This window comes from Somniosus microcephalus, chromosome 7 (genome assembly GCF_052327205.1).
Source record: "Somniosus microcephalus isolate GS21.2 chromosome 7, FLI_Smic_1.0, whole genome shotgun sequence".
Taxonomy (NCBI): domain Eukaryota; kingdom Metazoa; phylum Chordata; class Chondrichthyes; order Squaliformes; family Somniosidae; genus Somniosus; species Somniosus microcephalus.
In genome coordinates, this window is record NC_140993.1 from 68,047,861 (window position 1) to 68,070,868 (window position 23,008).

Here is a 23,008-nt window from a genome sequence, read left to right on the forward strand (position 1 = left end):
GGGGCGTTGCCACTGAATTTCCGGTTGGGGGCGCACAAAGGGCGTTGCACGAGGAAATGACGTCATGATCTGCGCGTGCAGCTGAGCGCGCGCAAAGACTTTGCGCCGCCGCTAAATCTCTAGTGAAGTTGGGGCGAGGCGCAGATCGTGCTGCGCCCGGGCGCTAGCCGCCTAGCGCCCGACATCTACTCCTCCTAAGGCGCTAACGGCTGGCGCAACCAACTGAATTTCTAGGCCCATGTCTTGTTTTGCACACTTTGTACAAAAATAATAAATTGCAGGACAACGGAGTATTATAGTTTAAATCTTTTATGAAGCATTAGGTCTGTGTTCACTCATACAGCACAGTGGGACAAGATGGAGTCAGGACCCTGGGTCTTCCAAAACATAGTAGTCCTTACAGATGCCTGCAGGCCAATGACAACTCAGCATGTGATCACATGTGAATATAATAGGTATTCCTTACAGATGCCTGCGGGCCAATGATAATTCAATATGCAAATGTTACAGTATCTGGCACTGCACTCTGTTGTCTCCTGGCCTTTGTTACTGCAAAACCGTTCCTTAAATAAACGAGACAGACAATAACACAAAGAATTGTTACCTGATAAAATGAATGGAAATTCCTCTCTCCTCGTTGTTGAACAAGCACTCGTGACTGTGGAGGTAGAGAAAAAAATATTTCACTACTCAAGGACAGGGACCATGAAAGTTAGCAACAAAATACCCCCCAGAAAATGTTGAAAGTACACAGCAGGTCTGCTAGCATCAGGCAAAGTAAAAGACACAGGTCACATTTCAGGGCGAGACCCTCTGTTCGAACAGTCTTCTCATCTGATGAAGTATTTCTAATCATCAAAGCTGTTCTGATCCTGAACTCAGAACTAAAGCAAAGGTAAAGAATAATCGGAAAAAGTAAGAACTGCCTATGAAAAGCACGCAGATTTATACATTGTCAGGGGAAGAGAGACACAAACACAGAGTAAGAGAGACAAGGAGAGAGAGAAAGAGAGGCAGAGAAACAGACAGAAAGAGTGAGGCCAAAATTTTCTCCAGGTAGGCGGGTTTGGGGTGGGGGGCCTCCGAGGCAGGCGGGAAAACCGGGAGGCCGGGTTTCCCACAGGTCCTGCCAACTTTAACGGCAGGACCTGATTTGCATATGAGGCCTCAGATTCCTGCCCGCAGTCGGCCAGATTGAGAGGCTGGCTGGCTGCGGGCGGGTAGACCTGCAGATGTGAAGAGGGAATGAGGGGTCGGTCCAGGGGAGGGATCATGGGGGATCGGGAATCGGCAATGGAGGATTGGAGATCATGGGGGATCGGGAATCGGTAATGGAGGATTGGAGATCATGGGGGATCGGGAATCGGCAATGGAGGATCGGGGATCATGGGGGGTCGGGAATCGGTAATGGAGGATTAGGGATCATGGGGGGTCGGGAATCGGTAATGGGGGGTCGGGGATCATGGGGGGTTGGGAATCGGTAATGGGGGGTCGGGAATCGGTAATGGAGGATCATGGGGGGTCGGGAATCGGCAATGGAGGATCGGGGATCATGGGGGGTTGGGAATCGGCAATGGAGGATCGGGGATCATGGGGGGTTGGGAATCGGTAATGGGGGGGTCGGGAATCGGTAATGGAGGATCGGGGGGGGTCGGGAATTGGTAATGGAGGATTAGGGATCATGGGGGGTTGGGAATCGGTAATGGAGGATCATGGGGGGTTGGGAATCGGTAATGGGGGGTCGGGAATCGGTAATGGAGGATCATGGGGGGTCGGGAATCGGCAATGGAGGATTGGGGATCACGGGGGGTCGGGAATCGGCAATGGAGGATTGGGGATCACGGGGGATTGGGAATCGGCAATGGAGGATTGGGGATCACAGGGGGTCAGGAATTGGCAATGGAGGATTGGGGATCACGGGGGGTCGGGAATCGGTAATGGAGGATTGGGGATCGGGAATCGGCAATGGAGGATTGCGGGGGGTCGGGAATCGGTAATGGAGGATTGGGGATCGGGAATCGGTAATGGAGGATCGCGGGGGGTCGGGAATCGGCAATGGAGGATTGGGGATCACGGGGGGTCAGGAATTGGCAATGGAGGATTGGGGATCACGGGGGGTCAGGAATTGGCAATGGAGGATTGGGGATCGCGGGGGGTCAGGAATTGGCAATGGAGGATTGGGGATCGCGGGGGGTCAGGAATTGGCAATGGAGGATTGGGGATCACAGGGGGTCAGGAATCGGCAATGGAGGATTGGGGATCGCGGGGGGTCGGGAATCGGCAATGGAGGATTGGGGATCACGGGGGGTCAGGAATTGGCAATGGAGGATTGGGGATCACGGGGGGTCGGGAATTGGCAATGGAGGATTGGGGATCACGGGGGGTCGGGAATCGGCAATGGAGGATTGGGGATCACAGGGGGTCAGGAATTGGCAATGGAGGATTGGGGATCACGGGGGGTCGGGAATTGGCAATGGAGGATTGGGGATCGCGGGGGGTCGGGAATTGGCAATGGAGGATTGGGGATCGCGGGGGGTCAGGAATTGGCAATGGAGGATTGGGGATCACGGGGGGTCAGGAATCGGCAATGGAGGATTGGGGATCGCGGGGGGTCAGGAATCGGCAATGGAGGATTGGGGATCACGGGGGGTCGGGAATTGGCAATGGAGGATTGGGGATCGCGGGGGGTCGGGAATCGGCAATGGAGGATTGGGGATCACGGGGGGTCAGGAATTGGCAATGGAGGATTGGGGATCACGGGGGGTCAGGAATTTGCAATGGAGGATTGGGGATCGCGGGGGGTCGGGAATCGGCAATGGAGGATTGGGGATCGCGGGGGGTCAGGAATTTGCAATGGAGGATTGGGGATCACGGGGGGTCGGGAATTGGCAATGGAGGATTGGGGATCGCGGGGGGTCGGGAATTGGCAATGGAGGATTGGGGATCGCGGGGGGTCGGGAATTGGCAATGGAGGATTGGGGATCGCGGGGGGTCAGGAATCGGCAATGGAGGATTGGGGATCACGGGGGGTCGGGAATTGGCAATGGAGGATTGGGGATCGCGGGGGGTCGGGAATTGGCAATGGAGGATTGGGGATCACGGGGGGTCGGGAATTGGCAATGGAGGATTGGGGATCGCGGGGGGTCGGGAATTGGCAATGGAGGATTGGGGATCACGGGGGGTCGGGAATTGGCAATGGAGGATTGGGGATCGCGGGGGGTCGGGAATTGGCAATGGAGGATTGGGGATCGCGGGGGGTCGGGAATTGGCAATGGAGGATTGGGGATCACGGGGGGTCGGGAATTGGCAATGGAGGATTGGGGATCGCGGGGGGTCGGGAATTGGCAATGGAGGATTGGGGATCGCGGGGGGTCAGGAATTGGCAATGGAGGATTGGGGATCGCGGGGGGTCTGGAATCGGCAATGGAGGATTGGGGATCACGGGGGGTCGGGAATTGGCAATGGAGGATTGGGGATCGCGGGGGGTCGGGAATTGGCAATGGAGGATTGGGGATCACAGGGGGTCAGGAATTGGCAATGGAGGATTGGGGATCACGGGGGGTCGGGAATTGGCAATGGAGGATTGGGGATCGCGGGGGGTCGGGAATTGGCAATGGAGGATTGGGGATCGCGGGGGGTCGGGAATTGGCAATGGAGGATTGGGGATCGCGGGGGGTCGGGAATTGGCAATGGAGGATTGGGGATCGCGGGGGGTCGGGAATCGGCAATGGAGGATTGGGGATCACGGGGGGTCAGGAATTGGCAATGGAGGATTGGGGATCGCGGGGGGTCGGGAATCGGCAATGGAGGATTGGGGATCACGGGGGGTCAGGAATTGGCAATGGAGGATTGGGGATCACGGGGGGTCAGGAATTGGCAATGGAGGATTGGGGATCACGGGGGGTCGGGAATTGGCAATGGAGGATTGGGGATCACGGGGGGTCGGGAATTGGCAATGGAGGATTGGGGATCGCGGGGGGTCGGGAATTGGCAATGGAGGATTGGGGATCGCGGGGGGTCGGGAATTGGCAATGGAGGATTGGGGATCACGGGGGGTCGGGAATTGGCAATGGAGGATTGGGGATCGCGGGGGGTCGGGAATTGGCAATGGAGGATTGGGGATCGCGGGGGGTCGGGAATCGGCAATGGAGGATTGGGGATCACGGGGGGTCGGGAATTGGCAATGGAGGATTGGGGATCGCGGGGGGTCGGGAATCGGCAATGGAGGATTGGGGATCACGGGGGGTCAGGAATTGGCAATGGAGGATTGGGGATCACGGGGGGTCAGGAATTGGCAATGGAGGATTGGGGATCACGGGGGGTCGGGAATTGGCAATGGAGGATTGGGGATCACGGGGGGTCAGGAATCGGCAATGGAGGATTGGGGATCGCGGGGGGTCGGGAATTGGCAATGGAGGATTGGGGATCACAGGGGGTCAGGAATTGGCAATGGAGGATTGGGGATCACGGGGGGTCGGGAATTGGCAATGGAGGATTGGGGATCGCGGGGGGTCAGGAATTGGCAATGGAGGATTGGGGATCACAGGGGGTCAGGAATTGGCAATGGAGGATTGGGGATCACGGGGGGTCGGGAATTGGCAATGGAGGATTGGGGATCGCGGGGGGTCGGGAATTGGCAATGGAGGATTGGGGATCACGGGGGGTCGGGAATTGGCAATGGAAGATTGGGGATCACGGGGGGTCGGGAATTGGCAATGGAGGATTGGGGATCACGGGGGGTTGGGAATTGGCAATGGAAGATTGGGGATCACGGGGGGTCGGGAATTGGCAATGGAGGATTGGGGATCACGGGGGGTCAGGAATTTGCAATGGAGGATTGGGGATCACGGGGGGTCAGGAATTTGCAATGGAGGATTGGGGATCGCGGGGGGTCAGGAATTGGCAATGGAGGATTGGGGATCACGGGGGGTCAGGAATTTGCAATGGAGGATTGGGGATCGCGGGGGGTCAGGAATTGGCAATGGAGGATTGGGGATCGCGGGGGGTCGGGAATTGGCAATGGAGGATTGGGGATCGCGGGGGGTTGGGAATCGGCAATGGAGGATTGGGGATCGCGGGGGGTTGGGAATTGGCAATGGAGGATTGGGGATCGCGGGGGGTCAGGAATTGGCAATGGAGGATTGGGGATCACGGGGGGTTGGGAATTGGCAATGGAGGATTGGAGGCGGGATCAGGTCGGGAATCCTATTTTTAACAATTTAACTGCCCCACGCTCCAAACCCACCTTTTTTTTAGGGGGTAATTCTGGCCTGAGAGACAGAAAGAGAGACAGTGTCCGCGATTTTCCCGACCTCGGCAGGTCCGTGGCGGGCAACGTCAGCGGCAGTCGCGGCCTCGCTGCCGGCTCTATCCTGGCCTCTGACATGACTTTCCCCTGATTGGGCTTGTTAAGCCAGCCCGGTGAGTTTCCCGTCCAATTGAATGAAGCGAGTCTGATGACCTCATTTGATGACGCGTCATCAGCCGGTTTCCTTAAGAGACCATGCGCAAATTTACTTTGACATTTGTGCTGTCAGTGTTCTGCAGCATTGAGGTGCTGCAAACACTGACAATCACTTCACAGAGGTGCATGGCTGCACCCAGGCTCTCCCATGACTCCCTCCATATGCTTATGCAGGGAGTCACAGCACGCAGGGCGGTTCTCTTCCCTTCCAATGGGCGGAAGAGACCTTCCCAGGAGACCAACACAGCATGGTTGCACATTGCACAGGAGGACACAAGCAGGAATGTGGTCAGGAGGACCAGGCTGCAGTGGCGCAAACCTTTCAATGAATCTCAGTAGATCACAAAACGTTACTGCAGAGCCGCACTCAATCTCACCCTGCTGTGCCACTCATCACATCCCCATCACTCTGCCTTCCCTATCCTACTCCTGCACACCCTTACTCACACCAACTTACCTTGCACCTCCACCCATCCCTCTCTATCTATATTATCACTTCCCCATCTCACTAGCCACCCCTCACACTCACCCTCATCCTAGTCCAATCATACAAACTAACAACACACAAGGGTAGGCACTTGGGTGTTTTAACCAATGTTCATGTGAAGTTTCTGTTAATGTACTGTCAAACATTAAAATCTTTATTTTCAACACTTTGCGCTCTTGGACAGATTTGTGTGCACCTTTGGAAATGGCTTAGTGAGTTGCAGTGAATGGTGAGACATAACTGTACCCCCCACAATGCTGATGAGTGGGAAAGGAATGGCTTGTGCATTGTAGGAATGCTTTATGTTGTTGGTGTGGGATGGTGCCAACCTGGCGCATCATGTGGCAGCCAGGGTGTGCAGCGTCAAGTGAATTAAATCTGGCCATGGTGAGGCCATCCCTGGTGTCCCGGGCAGCAATATGGTCAGGTGCCCTCTGTCCTGTGCAGCATCAGGTGATTGTGGAGAAGGTTGGTGTGGTTGTTGGTGCTGCTGGCGTGCCTGGCGATTCTGGTGTTGGGGTTGATTATGGTCAGATTCTGATGCCCAAGGTGAGAGAGTATAAAGTGCACCCATGCTGCTGGAATAGATGGCAGGTGAAGTAGAGATCACAGAAGTGATCTGTCAATGGTAGGAGCGGTAATGAGGTCAGACTGGATGGAGACTTGTATAAAGACTTGCAGCATTCTGAATCTGTAGTGGAAATGCAGTTCAGAGAAGCTAGTGGTTAGAGGAACATATCTCAATCAGCTGGAAGCTTTAACTTGATATTTGAAGCTGTCAATTCATCAGCTGATTCACTGACCTCCCGCCTCAGCTTCACCGACGAGGTCTAGGCACAACAGGATACTGGTGGGCGACCTGTCAAATTCAAAAAGCTGGGGAAAAAAGCATTGTTAAGTGGCTGTAAACAAGCCACTAATGATTTGAATTGGGTCCCCCGCCACTGCCTGTCGGGTCTGCTCAGTGCTGGCAGACCCGACTTTGGGAAATGCAGGTGCGCGCGTTTTGACAGCGAGTTTCTGATCCGCTGTCAATCATTTTAAATTTCACAGCTGACCTGCCATCAGTCGGGCCCGCTGAGCACCGGTAAAATCGCGGCCAGTGAATGAGAGATGGAATAATAAGCATAGTGATACAATGATAGATATAGAGAGATACAGAGAAACAGAAATAGAGGCTAACACACAGAAACAGAGAGAAACAGAGAGACAAAGACAAGAGCGAGTGAGAAACAAAGAGTGATAAAGTGAGTGAGCTTTAGAGAGATAGACAGAGAAAAAGAAATAGAGAGAAACATACAGAAACAGAGAATGAAAGAGAAAGAGAGGCAGAGAAAGAAAGAGATAGGCACAGATACCTTTCTGGAGCTATCCACCGCGGGCGGAGTACACTGGAAGGGCAAATTCAGGGCCTGTGACTATAAGAAAACAAAAGGCATTTTCTTACCTTCTCAAGCAAATAGTTGTTGATATGTCCACCGGTGGGGTCCCCTTTGAAGTCGAAGTTGATGTCCATGTACTTCCCAAAGCGGCTGGAGTTGTCGTTCCGATTCGTCTTCGCATTCCCAAAAGCCTCAAGGACGCAGTTTGATTTCAGCAAAGTATTTTTCACACTTGTGGGGGGAGGAGGGGGGGGAAATATATAAACTGCATGGTCAGAATGAAATGAAATGTCCTGTTCTGGGGCTACAGGTAGCACAGTGGAAATATCAACCTCTTGCTCCAAATATTCACTCCCCGTCAAGAGAATTTTCTCCGCAGTGGAAAGACTGTTCATCGAGTCTCTGCCCAGAATTCAGTTTTAAGTCTCAGAAACCTTGGGGTAAATATTCACCCTCACTGGCTGGGCGATAATGCTATGGAAGGTATGGAAGGACATCGTGAATAGCACATTTAATCAGTTGGTCACACCGCAGGTAAAGGTGGCACAGGCAGAAAGGGAATGGGTGACCAACAGGCAGAGTAGTAGGCGCAGGCAGGTAGTGCAGGGGTCCCCTGTGGCCATCCCCCTCTCAAACAGATATACCGCTTTGGATACTGATGGGGGGGATGGCTTACCAGGGGAAGGCAGCAGCAGCCAACTTCCTGGCACCAGGGGTGGTTCTGCTGCACAGGACGGGAGGAAAAAGAGGGGGAGAGCTATAGTAATAGGGGATTCTATTGTAAGGGGAATAGATAGGCGTTTCTGCGGCCGCAAACGAGACTCCAGGATGGTGTGTTGCCTCACTGGTGCAAGGATCAAGGATGTCTCAGAGCGGCTGCAGAACATTTTGGAAGGGGAGGGTGAACAGCCAGTTGTCGTGGTGCATATAGGTACCAACGATATAGGTAAAAACCGAGATGAGGGTCCTAAAAGCTGAATATAGGGAGTTATGAGGTAAATTAAAAAATAGGACGTCAAAGGTAGTAATCTCAGGATTGCTACCAGTGCCACGTGCTAGTCAGAGTAGAAATAGGAAGATATTTCAGATGAATACGTGGCTAGAGGAATGGTGCAAGGGGGAGGGATTCAAATTCCTGGGACATTGGAACCGGTTCTGGGGGAGGTGGGACCAGTACAAACCGGACGGTTTGCACCTGGGCAGGGCCGGGACTGACGTCCTAGGGGGAGTGTTTGCTAATGCTCTGGGGGAGGGTTTAAACTAAAATGGCAGGGGGTTGGGAACCTGAGCGGGGAGACAGAGGAAAGGGAAACAAGGATAAAAGAAAAAGACAGGAAGGAGAAAAACAAAAGTGGCAGGCAGAGAAATCAAGGGTTTAAATCAAACATGGCCACAGTAAATAATAATTCTAAAAGATCTAAGAGCATTAAAAAAACAAGCCTGAAGGCTTTGTGTCTTAATGCGAGGAGCATTCGCAATAAGGTGGATGAATTAGCTGCACAAATAGAGGTAAACGAATATGATATTATTGGGATTACGGAAACATGGCTCCAGGGTGGCCAAGGCTGGGAACTCAACAACCAGGGGTATTCAATATTCAGGAAAGATAGGCAAAAAGGAAAAGGAGGTGGGGTAGCATTGCTGGTTAAAGAGGGGATTAACACAATTGAAAGGAAGGATATTAGCTCTGATGATGTGGAAGCTGTATGGGTAGAACTGAAAAATACCAAGGGGCAGAAAACATTAGTGGGAGTGGTATATAGACCTCCAAACAGTAATGCAGAGGTCGGGGATTGCATTAAACGGGAAATTAGAGAAGCATGCAATAAGGGCACAGCAGTTATCATGGGTGACTTTAATCTACATATAGATTGGGCTAACCAAATTAGTAACAATACTGTGGAGGAGGAATTCCTGGAGTGTATACGGGATGGTTTCCTGGACCAATATGTTGAGGAACCAACTGGAGATCAGGCCATCTTAGACTGGGTATTATGTAATGAGAAAGGATTAATTAGCAATGTTGTTGTGCGAGGCCCCTTGGGTCAGAGCGATCATAATATGATAGAATTCTTCATTAAGATGGAGAGTGAAATAGTTGACTCGGAGACTAGGGTCCTGAATTTAAATAAAGGAGACTACAATGGTATGAGGTGCGAGTTGGGTAGGATTGATTGGGGAATGTCACTCAAAGGGTTGACGGTGGATGGGCAATGGCAAACATTCAAAGATCGCATGGATGAACTACAGAATTTGTTCATCCCAGTTTGGCAAAAAAATAAAACAAAAAAGGTGACTCAACCATGGCTAACAAAGGAAATTAGGGATAGCATAAGGTCCAAGGAGAGGACATATAAATTGGCCAGAAAAAGCAGTAAACCTGAGGATTGGGAGCAGTTTAGGATTCAGCAAAGGAGGACAAAGGGATTAATTAAGAGGGGGAAAATAGAGTATGAGAGTAAGCTTGCAGAGAACATAAAAACTGTCTGTAAAAGCTTTTATAGATATGTGAAGAGAAAAAGATTGGTGAAGTCAAGCGTAGGTCCCTTACAGTCAGAGTCAGGGGAATTTATAATGGGGAACAAAGAAATGGCAGACCAATTAAATACATACCTTGGTTCTGTCTTCACAAAGGAGGACACAAATAACCTCCCAAAGAGGACAGGGAACATAGAGTCTAATGCCAGGGAGGAACTGATAGAAATCAGTATTTGTAGAGAAATGGTGTTAGGGAAATTGATGGGATTGAGGGCCGATAAATCCCCAGAGCCTGATAATCTACATCCTAGGGTACTTAAGGAAGTGGCCCTAGAAATAGTAGATGCATTGCTGGTCATCTTCCAAAATTCGATAGACTCTGGAACAGTACCCATGGATTGGCAGGTAGCTAATGTTACCACTCTGTTCAAAAAGGGTGGTAGAGAGAAAGCAGGGAATTACAGACCGGTAAGCCTGACATCGGTAGTGAGGAAAATGCTAGAGTCCATTATAAAGGATGTAATAGCAGAGCACTTAGAAAAAAGTGACTGGATCAGACAAAGTCAACATGGATTTACAAAAGGTAAATCGTGCTTGACTAATCTACTGGAATTTTTTGAGGATGTAACTGGTAAAATAGATAAGGGAGAACCAGTGGATGTGGTGTATTTGGATTTTCAAAAGGCTTTCGATAAGGTCCCGCATAAGAGATTAGCGTGTAAAATTAAGGCACATGGGATTGGGGGCAAGTTATTGACTTGGATAGAGAACTGGTTGGCAGACAGAAAGCAAAGAGTTGGAATAAATGGGTCTTTTTCCGAGTGGCAGGCAGTGACTAGTGGGGTACCGCAGGGATTGGTCCTTGGACCCCAGCTATTTACAATATATATTAATGATCTGGACGAGGGAACTAGATGTAATATCTCCAAGTTTGCAGACGATACAAAGCTGGGTGGGCATGTGTGCTGTGAGGAGGATGCCGAGAAACTCCAGTATGATTTGGACAGGTTGGGTGATTGGGCAGAAGCATGGCAGATGCAATATAATGTGGATAAATGTGAGGTTATCCACTTTGATGTCAAGAACAGGAAGGCAGAGTATTATCTAAATGGCAATTGATTGGGAGAAGGGGAAGTGCAACGAGACCTGGGCATCCTTGTGCACCAATCGCTGAAAGTAAGCATGCAGGTGCAGCAGGCGGTTAAGAAGGCAAATGGTCTGTTGGCCTTCGTAGCGAGAGGGTTTGAGCACAGGAACAAGGGTGCCTTGCTGCAGTTGTACAGGGCCTTGGTGAGACCACACCTTGAGTATTGTGTGCAGTTTTGGTCGCCTTATCTGAGGAAGGATGTTCTTGCCATGGAAGGAGTGCAGCGAAGATTCACCAGGCTGATACCTGGGATGGCAGGAATGACGTACGAGGAGAGATTGTGTCAATTGGGCTTGTACTCGCTGGAGTTTAGAAGAATGAGAGGGGATCTCATCGAAACTTATAAAATTCTAACAGGACTAGACAGACTAGATGCTGGGAAGATGTTCCCGATGGTCGGGGAGTCCAGAACCAGGGGTCACAGTCTAAGGGGTAAGCCACTTAGGACAGAGATGAGGAGGAATTTCTTCACCCAGAGAGTGGTGAACCTGTGGATTCTCTACCAAAGAAGGCAGTAGAGGCCAATTCATTAAATATATTCAAGAAGGAGTTGGATATGTTTCTTAAGGCTAAAAGGATCAAGGGATATGGGGAGAAGGCAGGGACAGGGTACTGAATTTGGATGATCAGCCATGATCTCATTGAATGGCGGAGCAGGCTCGAGGAGCCGAATGGCCTACTCCTGCTCCTATCTTCTGTGTTTCTATGTTTCTATGGTATCTCCCGCGTGATTTTCACCTCATTGATTCTGTCATCGCCATCGTCAACAACAACAACTTGTATTTATGTAGCGCCTTTAACATAGTAAAACATCCCAAGGCGCTTCACAGGAGCGTAATCAGACAAAAATTGACACCGAGCCAAAGAAGGAGATATTAGGACTTAGTCAAAAAGCTTAGTCAAAGAGATAGATTTTAAGGAAGGTTTTAAAGTAGTAGAGAGAGGTGGAGAGATTTAGGGAGGCCAGAGATTATGGCCTAGATGGCTGAAGGCACAGCCACCAATGGTGGGGTCAAGGAAGTGGGGAATGCGCAAGAGACCAGAATTGGAGGCATGCAAAGTTCTCGAAGGGTTGTAGTCAGTCAAAACGTTGAGAAATGTTCCAGTATAATTCAGTAACAGCTTCATATTTTTTTTAATTCATTCTCGGGATGAGCATATTGCTGGCAATGCCAGCATTTATTACCCATCCCTAGTTGCCCTGAGAAGGTAGTGATGGGCCTTCTTCTTGAACCGCTGATAGCGGTTTTGATACAGCTAAACCTCCTTGGAGGGCGGTGGGAATCACTTCTCAATTATTTATCAGCAGGATTTGTGTTTTGAGCCAATGCACAAATTGTCAGAGATTCCATTATAGGTTTTACACTCACAACATCCCTCTCACTTCCCTAAGTACTATTTAAACACTGCATCATCCGTTCATCCCCTGCACTTCGATTTTAAAATTCTGATCCTCATATTCTAATCCTTCCATGGCCTCGCCCCTCCCTATCTCTGTAACTTCCTCCAGCCCTACAACCCTCCGAGATATCTGCGCTCCTCCAACAGTGGCCTCTTGTGCATCCCTCACTCCCCTCGCTCTACCATTGGAGGCCGTGCTGTCATCTGTCTTGGCCCTAAGCTCTGGAACTCCCTCCCTAAACTGCCTCACCTCGCGACCTTGCTCTCCTCCTTTAAGATGTTCCTTAAAGCTTACCTCTTTGAGCAAGGTTTTGGCTGGCTGTCCTTCTTTGGCTCAGTGTCAAATTTTAGCTGATAACGCTCTTGTGAAGACCCTTGGGACATTTTACTATGTTAAAGGTGCTATATTATTCCAGGTTGTTGTTGTATCAGATCCAGGCCTGGGTTTAGATACGATAGCAAAACACTGCGGATGCTGGAAATCCGTAATAACAACAGAAAATGCTGGAAAAACTCAGCAGGCCAGGCAACATCCGTGGAGAGAGAAATAGTCAAAGTTTCAGGTCGAAACCCTTCATTAGTCCTGAAGAAGGGTTTTGACCTGAAACGTTGACTCTATTTCTCTCTCCACGGATGTTGCCTGGCCTGCTGAGTTTTTCCAGCATTTTCTGTTGTTATTCTGGGTTTAGATACACTTATTATAACGTGCAACAAGATGCGCGGGACTAGCGCTTACCTCTCAACCTCCACCCTCTGGCTGGGGTTGGTGATGGCTGCAATATACTGCATTATATATTTACTCGCCTCTGTCTTGCCAGCACCACTCTCACCTGAAAATAGGAATGAGGAGACATCCTGCTTTAATCCAGTATCTGCGGCATAGCCTGTCACATTTTTTATATAGATGCAAGCAGGAAATAAACAAGATGGTGGCCAGTTGTCAGGAAGTTACAATATAAAGGTCAGCCAAGCTGGGCTTGTGTCAATCTTAGTTTAGTCGGTAGCGCTCTCACCTCTGAATCAGATGGTTATGGGTTCATGCCCCACTCCATGACTTATACTCATAATCCAGGCCAACACTTCTGTGCAGTACTGAATGAGGCTCCGTCTGCACTCTCAGGTGGCTACGAAAGATCCTACGGTACAGGTAGAATATCCTTTATCCGCACTTCCGAAAACCGAAAACCTCTAAAAACCGAAAGTTTTTTCGTGGAGCGTAAATCGTGCGCACGACATGACCCGAGTGGCGCCAAACATGACAGGAGTGGTCCGGGAGCTCTGCCTTTCCCTGTGAGCAGGGCAGAGGGTCACAGAATTCCCTCCTGGGTAGGAGATTGCAGGCCGAGCCGGGCAATGTGAAGGAGGTACCGGGAGAGTGAACCCAACAATACAGCGGCCCGTCCGATAGCTGCAGCGGCCCGTCCGATAGTCTTTTCTTCACCCCCCCCGACCTGATTTGCGGGTCAGCTTAGTGTAGGAGTCAGCCGATATCCGGCTTTCCCACAACTGGCGGCGGCAGTCGAGCCCCAGACCCCCACTAAGTCAAGGAATTCAGATATGGAGCAGGGGGAGCCGGAAACCTTGATCTAACGGCAGAAATCAGCAGCCGTTTTGTTAGGTTTTTTTTCTTCCCCTAGCATTTTTTTTCTTCCCCTAGCATTTTTTTAAACAGTCAGGCTGTGGAAAGGGTCTCTGTAGCTTAGCAACAGCTTCAGAGACGCTTCCAAGGCAGGGCCCGAGTGTTTACAAGCTGTTGCTAAGCAACAGTGTTTGTTGTCAGGTACAGAGATGAAAACCTTCTGAAATCCGAAAAATTCCGAAAACCGAAACACAGCTGGTCCCAAGGTTTTCGGATAAAGGATCGTCTACCTGTACTATCTGAGGAACAGAGTTGCCCTGGTCAGCACTTTTTTCTCTTTTTTTATTCATTCTCGGAAGGTTTGCATTCTTTGCTCATCCCTAGTTGCCCTTGAAAAGATGGTGGTAGATGTTTGAAAAAAACTGAGCAGCTTGCTTGGCTACTTCAGAGGCCAGTTAAGGATCAACCACGTTGGTGTGGGAGTGGAGTCACATATAGGTCAGACCAGGTAAGGACAGCAGATTTTCGTCTCATCTAAGTGCTGCCCCTTGGCGACATCATCCTTACACTGATGACACCCAGCTCTACCTCACCACCACCTCTTTCAATCCCTTCACGCCACCTGTGTTGTCAGGTTGCTTTTCTGACATCCTGTACTGGAGGAGCAATTATTTCCTCCAATTAAACATTGGGAAGATGGAAGCCATTGTCTTCAGCCTTCACCGCAAACTTTATTCTCTAGCCATCGATTCCATCGCCCTCCCTGGCCAATGTCTCAGGCTGGCCCAGACAGTTCGTAACCTTGGCGTCCTATTTGACCCTGAACTGAGCTTCTGATCCTATATGCACTCCATCAATAAGACCGTCTACTTTCACCTCTGTAATATTGCCCCAGCCCTGCTCAACTCATCTGTTGCTGAAACCCTCATTCATGCTTTTAAGAACATAAGAAATAGGAGCTGAAGTAGGCCATTTGGCTCCTCGAGCCTGCTCCGCCATTCAATAAGATCATGGCTGATCTTCTACCTCAATTCCACCTTCCTGCACTATCCCATATCCCTTAATTCCTTTTGTTCCCAAAATGTATCGACCTCTATCTTGAATGTACTCAACGATGAGCATCCACAGCTCTCTGGGGTAGAAAATTCCAAAGATTCACAACCCTTTGAGTGAAGAAATTTCTCCTCATCTCTGTCCTAAATGGCCAACCCCTTATTCTGAAACTGTGACCTTGTGTTCTAGATTCCCCAGTCAGGGGAAACATTTTCCCAGCATTGACCCTGTCAACCCCCTTAAGAATTTTATATGTTTCAATTAGATCACCTCTCATTTTTCTAAACTCTAAGGATTATAGGCCCAGTTTACTCAATCACTCCTCATAGGGCAATCCCCTCATCCCAGGAACCAGTCTAGTGAACCTTTGCTGCACTCCCTCTGAGGCAAGTTTGTCTTTCCTTAGGTAAGGAGACCAGAACTGTATACAATACTCCAGGTGTGGTCTCACCACTGCCCTGTATAATTGTAGTAAGACTTCTTTACTCTTATACTTTAATCCCATTGTAACAAAAGCTAACATACCATTTCCTAATTGCTTGCTGTACCTGCATGTTAACTTTCAGTGATTCATGTACAAGGATACCCAGGTCCCTCTGAGTGTAAACATTTCCCAGTCTCTCACCATTCAAAAAATATTCTGCTTTTTTGTTTTTCCTACCAAAGTGGATAACTTCACACTTCCTCACATTGTATTCCATTTGCCATGTTCTTGCCCACTCAGTCAACTTGTCTATATCTCTCCGCGTCCTCCTCACTGTTTACCTTCCCACCTAACTTTGTATCATCAGCAAACTTGGATACGTTACACTCAGTCCCTTCATCTAAGTCATTAATATAGATTGTAAATAGCTGAGGCCCAAGCACTGATCCTTGGGGTACCCTGCTTGATACCTGAAAAAGTCCCGTTTATTCCTACTCTCTGTTTTCTGTCCATTAACCAATCCTCAATCCATGCTAATATATTACCCCCAATGCCATGAGCCCTAATTTTGTGTAATAACCTCTTGCGTGGCACCTTATCAAATGGTTTTTGAAAATCCATATACACTACATCCACTGGTTCCCCCTTATCCGTCCTACTAGTTACATCTTCAAAAAATTCGAACAGATTTGTCAAACACGATTTCCCTTTCATAAAACCATGTTGACTCTGCCTAATCATATTACGATTTTCTAAGTGCCCTGTTATCACGTCCCTAATAACAGATTCTAGCATTTTGCCTACTATTGATGTCAGGCTAAATGGCCTATAGTTCCCTGTGTTTTCTCTTCTTCCTTTCTTAAATAGTGGGGTTATGTTTGCTACCTTCCAATCCTTGGGGACTGTTCTAGAACCTAGGGAATTCTGGAAGATTAATACCAGTGCATCCACTATCTCTGCAGCTACCGCTTTTAAAACCCTAGGATGCAGGTCATCAGATCCAGGGGATTTGTCACCACTTAGTCCCATTAATTTCTCCAGTATTATGGGCTCGATTTTGTCAATGGGGAGCCTTTGGAGGCGGAACTCCCACTTTTTGGGTTGTAGTCCCGCCTCCATCGACTTGTGGCCAACCCATGCTATTTTCCCTTGATTGACCTTGTTAAGCCCACCTAGTGGGCTCAGCAGGCCAATTAAGGGACACCTGGTTACTGGTGACATCAGCGATTGACATTTCATCTGTCAAGAACTTTTGACAGATGAAAAATCAGCGTTTGACAGCTCTGTGAAGCTGTCAAACACTAACAATCTGTCTTCTAACTTGAGTCCTTCTACTCAGACTCAGTTAGAGATCTCTCCAGACCAGAAAGCAGAGGCTGCAGCTTTTGACAGTTCAGCGGCCATTCTGCTTTCTGTGCCGGTGAGCTGAGGGACTCCCGAGAACTGAAGGAAGGAAGCCTGCAGGAGAAAGTAAAGGTAAGTAAAACTTATTAAAATACTTTTACACTTACCTCACCCACTTACCTCTGCTCCAATCATTCACCTGCACAATGGACATCTCGGCCCCTCCAACCTCTGCAGACCGACGGTCCGCCTCGCTAACTTGGCGTGGTTCGGAGCCATCGGACAGCCCACACTTCAGGGCTAAAAATAGAGATTAGGCAAAAATCTGCCTGTTAACTATCTGTTAACAGGCAGTTAATTGGCACTAATCCACTTCCCGCCTCGGGGAGGCGGCTCCCAGTACAGGTCGGGTACCCGCCTCCTGGGACATTGGCACGGAGGCGGGTTGCAGGCGGGATGGGTTCTTGCCCCCCGATTCTGCAATTTTCCCACCACTCCCACCTCCAAACCCGCCTCCTCGGAGCTTGGAAAGTCGAGCCCTATGTCTTTACTTATACTGATTTCTTTAAGTTCCTCATTCTCTATAGACCCTTGGTTCCCCATTATTTCCGGAATGTTTTTTGTGTCTTCTACTGTGACGACAGATACAAAGTATGGCCCAGAAATTCGGGTCGGGGGCTGCCCGCGGGTATGAGCCCCCGACCTGCACTTACCTTGCGCGCCGGCAGTTGAGCTGTAGGGCACCGTGGAATTCCGCTCCGGGGCCTGGCCCAGCTGCTGGCGCGCTGTGCTTGCGTGTCCCAGGGGCGTAGTTAGTGCGATGCGTCCCCTGGGATCACGTGAGCCATGGGCAGCCAATCGGAGGAGGGAAAAGCCCATTCATAAGATTGACAGGAAGACTTGTCAAAACTTATGAATACTACGGCCCCAAAATAGCAGTAAACCTTAAAATAATTTTTTTTTTAAATCACACTTTTTAAATAAACTATAAATTACATTAAATAACTATTTTAAACAATAATTTAAATTTTTGAAAAAAATAATGTTATATTCTAATGGGGCTAAAAATAAACTTACCTTGCTTTAAAGTATTTAAAAATAATAAACCTGTGGAAAAAATGTTTTAATTTTACATTTCTAAATACTGCAGGCTTACGATCCCGGGAAAACCTGCAAAAAAAACCTACGTTCAAAGCGCACGCGCAGCCTCTCCTGCGCGCGCATTCGACCTCTGAACCCCTTCGTTCAGAGGATCGGAAGTGTCGGTTTCCCGCGCATGCGCAGTGCATGCAGAAAACCGGCACTTCCATTCGGCCTACGGGTGAGTACCCCGTGCGTACTCACCCGTGGAGGCCCGAATTTCTGGGCCAATATTGTGTTTAATGTCTCTGCCATTTCCTTATTGCCCATTATAATTTTTCCTGTCTCTGCCTCTAATGGGCCCACGTTCACTAATCTCTTCCTATTTACATACCTATAGAAACGTTTACAATTTGTTTTTATGTCTCTTGCTAATTTACTCTCATATTCTTTTTTCTCTTTCCTTATCAATTTGTTGGTCCTCCTTTGCTGTATTCTAAAATCCTCCCAATCCTCAGGTTTACTATTCTTTTTGGTAACATTATAAACCTCTTCCTTTGATCTAATACTATCTTTAACTTCTCTTGTTAGCCACGGTTGGACCACTTTTCTTGTGGGCTTTTTGTGCCTTAAAGGAATGTATATTTGTTGTAAATTATGTATTATGTCTTTAAATGCTAGCCGTTGCTTGTCTACCATCATACCTTTTAATGTAATTTCCCAATCTTCCTTAGCCAACTCGCCCCTCATACCTACGTAGTTTGCTTTGTTTAGATTTAAGACCCTAGTTTCGGATTTAACTAAATCACTTTCAAACTCAATATAAAATTTTATCACATAGGCCCTGAAATTAGGATCGGGGGCTTGCCGCGCGTGCAAGCCCCCGATGTGCACTCACCCCTGTGCGCTGACATCTGAAGCCCGGGCCTGCTTGCATTTCCTGTCACAGGCCCGGTTCAGATGTCGGCGCGCAGTGCTTACCTGATCCAGCGGCGTAGTTAGTGCGATGTGCCGGCTGGGATCAGGTGAGCACTGTGCAGCCAATCAGGGGAGGGGAAACTCATTCATGAGTTTGACAGTAAGAGCTGTCAAACTCATGAAAAGTATGGGCTGCCAAAACACTACTTTAACTTTAAATAAAATTTTAAAAAACATCCCACTGATTATATTAACTATAAATAAGTGTAAAAAAATGTTTTAAACAATTAATCAATTTTTTGAAAAAAATAAAAATTTTAAAAATAGGGTCTAAAACTAAACTTACCATCCTGTAAATTCTTTAAAAATAACAAACCTGTGGAAAAAAAAATTCTACATTGTACTAAAAGCCCACTTACCTGAAAAACTAAATACTTACGTCTTGTTTTTCCACGTGTAAAGACCGGAGGCCTTTACACGCGCGCAACTCTGAAAAAAAAAGGAATTTTACTGCGCACGCGCTGCCTGTGCAGTCGCGCGCATTCTGCCTCTTAACCCCTTGGGTCAGAGGACAGGAAATGCCGGTTTTCAGCGCATGCGCTGTGCATGCTGAAAACCGGCAATTCCTCCGGGCACACGCGTGAGTACCCCGTCCTTACTCACGCGTTGTGCCCGGAATTACTGGGCCATTATAGTCACTCTTCCCTAAAGGCCCCTTTACTACAAGGTTATTAATTAACCCTTTCTCGACTATTCCAACGCTCACCTGGGTAGACAAAGAGAATCTATTTCCTCTGGTGAGGGAATCTAGCCATCTAGTATCAGGCCATTCAGGAGTGAAAACAGGAAGCACTTTTTCACACAAAGGATAGTGAAAATCTGGAACTCTCCCCCCCAAAGGCTGTGGATGCTGGTTCAATTGAAGCTTTCAAGACTGAGATCGAAACATTTTGTTAGATAAGGGTATCAAGGGATATGGGTCAAAGGCGAGTAAATGGGTTGAGGTACAGATCAGCCATGTTCTAATTGAATGGCAGAACAGACTCAAGGGGCTGAATGACCTACTCCTGTTCCTGTGTTCTACAAAGTTTTCATTCTTGTTTAACCCTCCTACCCCCAGCTAGTTATCGCAATCACCCAACCGCGTGCCATAGATGAATTGAATGGATTAGTTGCAGTGTTTTAATTTTGCTACTTCACAAAATATGTCAAAGAGTCATGTCGGTAACACAAAGACATCAATCTTTTCAGTCTTGAGCCTCCAATGCCAAGATGGTTGACCACTTTTTTTTAAATCACTGTTGAGGCCACTTTCAAATGATGTGAATGTCATCTTCTAAAATCTGCACTCTGGAATTCTCTTCCAAAACCATTTTGGCTTTCAGTCTCTCTCCCTGTATTCAAAAACCTATCTTATTAACCATGCCTTTGGCCTCCCACCCAAATTCCTTCACAACCTGCTATTGCTGCATCACCCGTTCCCATCTATCCCTCCATGTACCTGATATCACAATGCATGTTCCCTTAATTCTCACCTGATATTACAATGCAGGTGCCCTTGGCTCTCACCTGATATTACAATGCAGGTGTTCTTGGCTCTCACCTGATATTACAATGCAGGTGTTCTTGGCTCTCACCTGATATTACAATGCAGGTGTTCTTGGCTCTCACCTGATATTACAATGCAGGTGTTCTTGGCTCTCACCTGATATTACAATGCACATCACCTGGCTCTCACCTGATATTACAATGCAGGTGTCCTTGGCTCTCCTCTTCATGGCTTTGTAAGCTGCGTCTGCAATGGCGTACAAGTGCGGTGGTCGTTCATACAGCTCCCTTCCCTTGTAGTACTCAATCATGTCTCTTCCATATAAATCAATCTGCTGGTATGGATTTACTGAGACAACCACCTCTCCAATGTAAGTATAGATTCTATTCATATCAAACCTATAGGAGAGGAAAATAAGCAGTAATGTATGTTTTATTTACAATCAGCAGCTAGCAATGTTATCTTTGACCATGCCACCCTTCGTTCTTCATCTATTAGCATTCTTGACCTCACTGTCTCCTTTGATCTTAACTGGACTCTAATAGCTCCTCCATTACTTAAACTGGATCCAACAAGCTTAATTTTGTCTTTTATGTCCTCTAAGTCCAAATATTCTGTTTTACACACTCTTTCTCCTCCCTGCATTTCTCTTCTGTGTTAAAATCAGCACCACTATAGCACAACTCCTTTCTCTAACTCATTTTTTCTCAGGACCGTAAAACTGTAGAACTTCTAATGGATATGGTAGCCGACTGAATGTGATAATGGACTATAGAAATCACAAGTACAAGTCCCACCATAGCAAGTTGTGGGCTGGCACCAGAAAATGACCATGAAAGCTGTTCGATTGATGTTTTGAAACCCAACTGGTTCACTAATGTCCTTCAGGGAAGGGGGCCTGCCACCAACATTCCCGCTAAGCTGCGTGGCTGCGTGGCTGCACAGGCCCCGCGCAGGCCGATCACCAGCTTTTCAATGGGGCATTTTGCGGATGCCAGTCCCCGTTAAAGGGACTGCGCACCCAAAAAAAAATTAAGGGAACATTGCCTGCCACCCCTACTCAGTCTGGCCTACATGTCACTCCAGTCCCACACTATGTGGTTGACTCTTAATGCCCTTTGGGATAATAGGGATGCGCAATAAATACTGGTTTTATAGGCACAGTAACATAACCACTACACTACCAGACCCCTACGTCCTCGAATAGACCAAATAATAAAACAGATTGAAACTCATCTCACCCTTTAGGGGCTAATTTTAACCTGATTCACCCAGTGGGAAAGCAAGGTGATTGGATCAGCCGCCTGATTTACATGCTACCTGCTTTACTTTCTATTGACTTCAACACAACACAATATTGGCTGGTCGATCCGATCACATCAGTTTCCCACCAGGCGAGTCAGGTTAAAATGGCCCCTTGAATGCATGACAGACCCTGAAGGGAAATTTTAACCCTCAAAAATGGGTGGGTTTGGGTCAGGTGGGGTGTAAAAATGTTAAAAATCTGAAACACGAACCCAACCCGCCTCGAACCTGCCCACATGACTCCAGGATGGTATGTTGCCTCCCTGGTGCCAGGGTCAAGGATGTCACTGAGCGGTTGCAGGACACTCTGAGGGTGGAGGGTGAACAGCCAGAGGTAGTTGTCCTTATCGGTACCAACGATATAGGCAGAAAGAGGGATGTGGTCCTGCAGGCAGAGCTTAGGGAGCTAGGAGAGAGATTGAAAAGCAGGACCTCAAAGGTAATAATCCCCAGATTACTCCTGGTGCCACGTGCTAGTGAGTACAGGAATAGGAGGATAGAACAGATGAATGTGTGGCTGGAGAGATAGTGCAGGAGGGAGGGCTTTAGATTCCTGAGGCATTGGGACCATTTTTGGGGAAGGTGGGACCTGTACAAGCCGGACAGGTTACACCTCAACAGAGCCAGGACCAATATTCTCGCGGGGATGTTTGCTGGTGCTGTTGGGGAGGGTTTAAGCTAGCTTGGCAGGGGGATGGGCATCAGCATATAAGAGTAGAAAAGAGGAATAAGGTGCATAAAAGAGTGAAGGTGTTGGATAGTATTAGAGAAAAAAGTAGTACTGGAGGTGGAAGTAGTACCATATTAGATAGGAGCAGACTAAGAAAGACTATGAAAAATTCAAAAATGGGTTTAGAATGCATGTACGTAAAGGCACAAAGTGTGATGAATAAGGTTGGTGAGCTATAAGCACAATTAGTCATGTGGCAATATGATGTGGCAATAACAGAAACGTGGCTTAAAAATGGTGAGGATTGGGCACTTAATATTCAAGGGTACAAGGTGTTCAGAAAAGATAGGGAAGGAAAAAAGAGAGGCGGGGTGGCAGTGCTGATTAAGGAAGACATTGTAATGTTGGAAAGGGAGGATGTTCTTGAGGGGACAAGGACAGAATCTATTTGGTTAGAGTTGAGGAGCAAAAAGGGTGTGATCACGCTATTGGGGGTATTGTATAGGCCTCCAAATAGTGAGAGGGAGGTAGAGGAGCAAATCTGCAGGGAAATCACAGAGATATGCAAGAGCTATAGAGTGGTGATATTGGGGGACTTTAATTACCCAAATATCGATTGGGATAATGCTAGGGTAAAGGGAGAGGGAGAGGAATTTCTGAAATGTGTTCAGGAGAATTTCCTTGACCAGTATGTTCTTGGCCCAACTAGGGAGGAGGCATTGCTGGA

At 48.2% G+C, this 23,008-nt stretch overlaps 1 protein-coding gene across 1 annotated transcript in view; it reads right to left on the reverse strand.

The window, feature by feature from the left end:
* Nucleotides 1-23,008, reverse strand: part of LOC147114683 (unconventional myosin-Id-like) — a 193,865-nt gene that overhangs the window by 161,863 nt on the left and 8,994 nt on the right. The window contains exons 2-5 of the mRNA XM_085992531.1: nt 20,496-20,704; nt 13,096-13,189; nt 7,399-7,564; nt 605-658 (exon numbers count right to left, since the gene is read on the reverse strand). Coding sequence (XP_085848657.1) covers nt 605-658; nt 7,399-7,564; nt 13,096-13,189; nt 20,496-20,704 — 523 coding nt within the window. The remainder of the gene's footprint in view (nt 1-604; nt 659-7,398; nt 7,565-13,095; nt 13,190-20,495; nt 20,705-23,008) is intronic.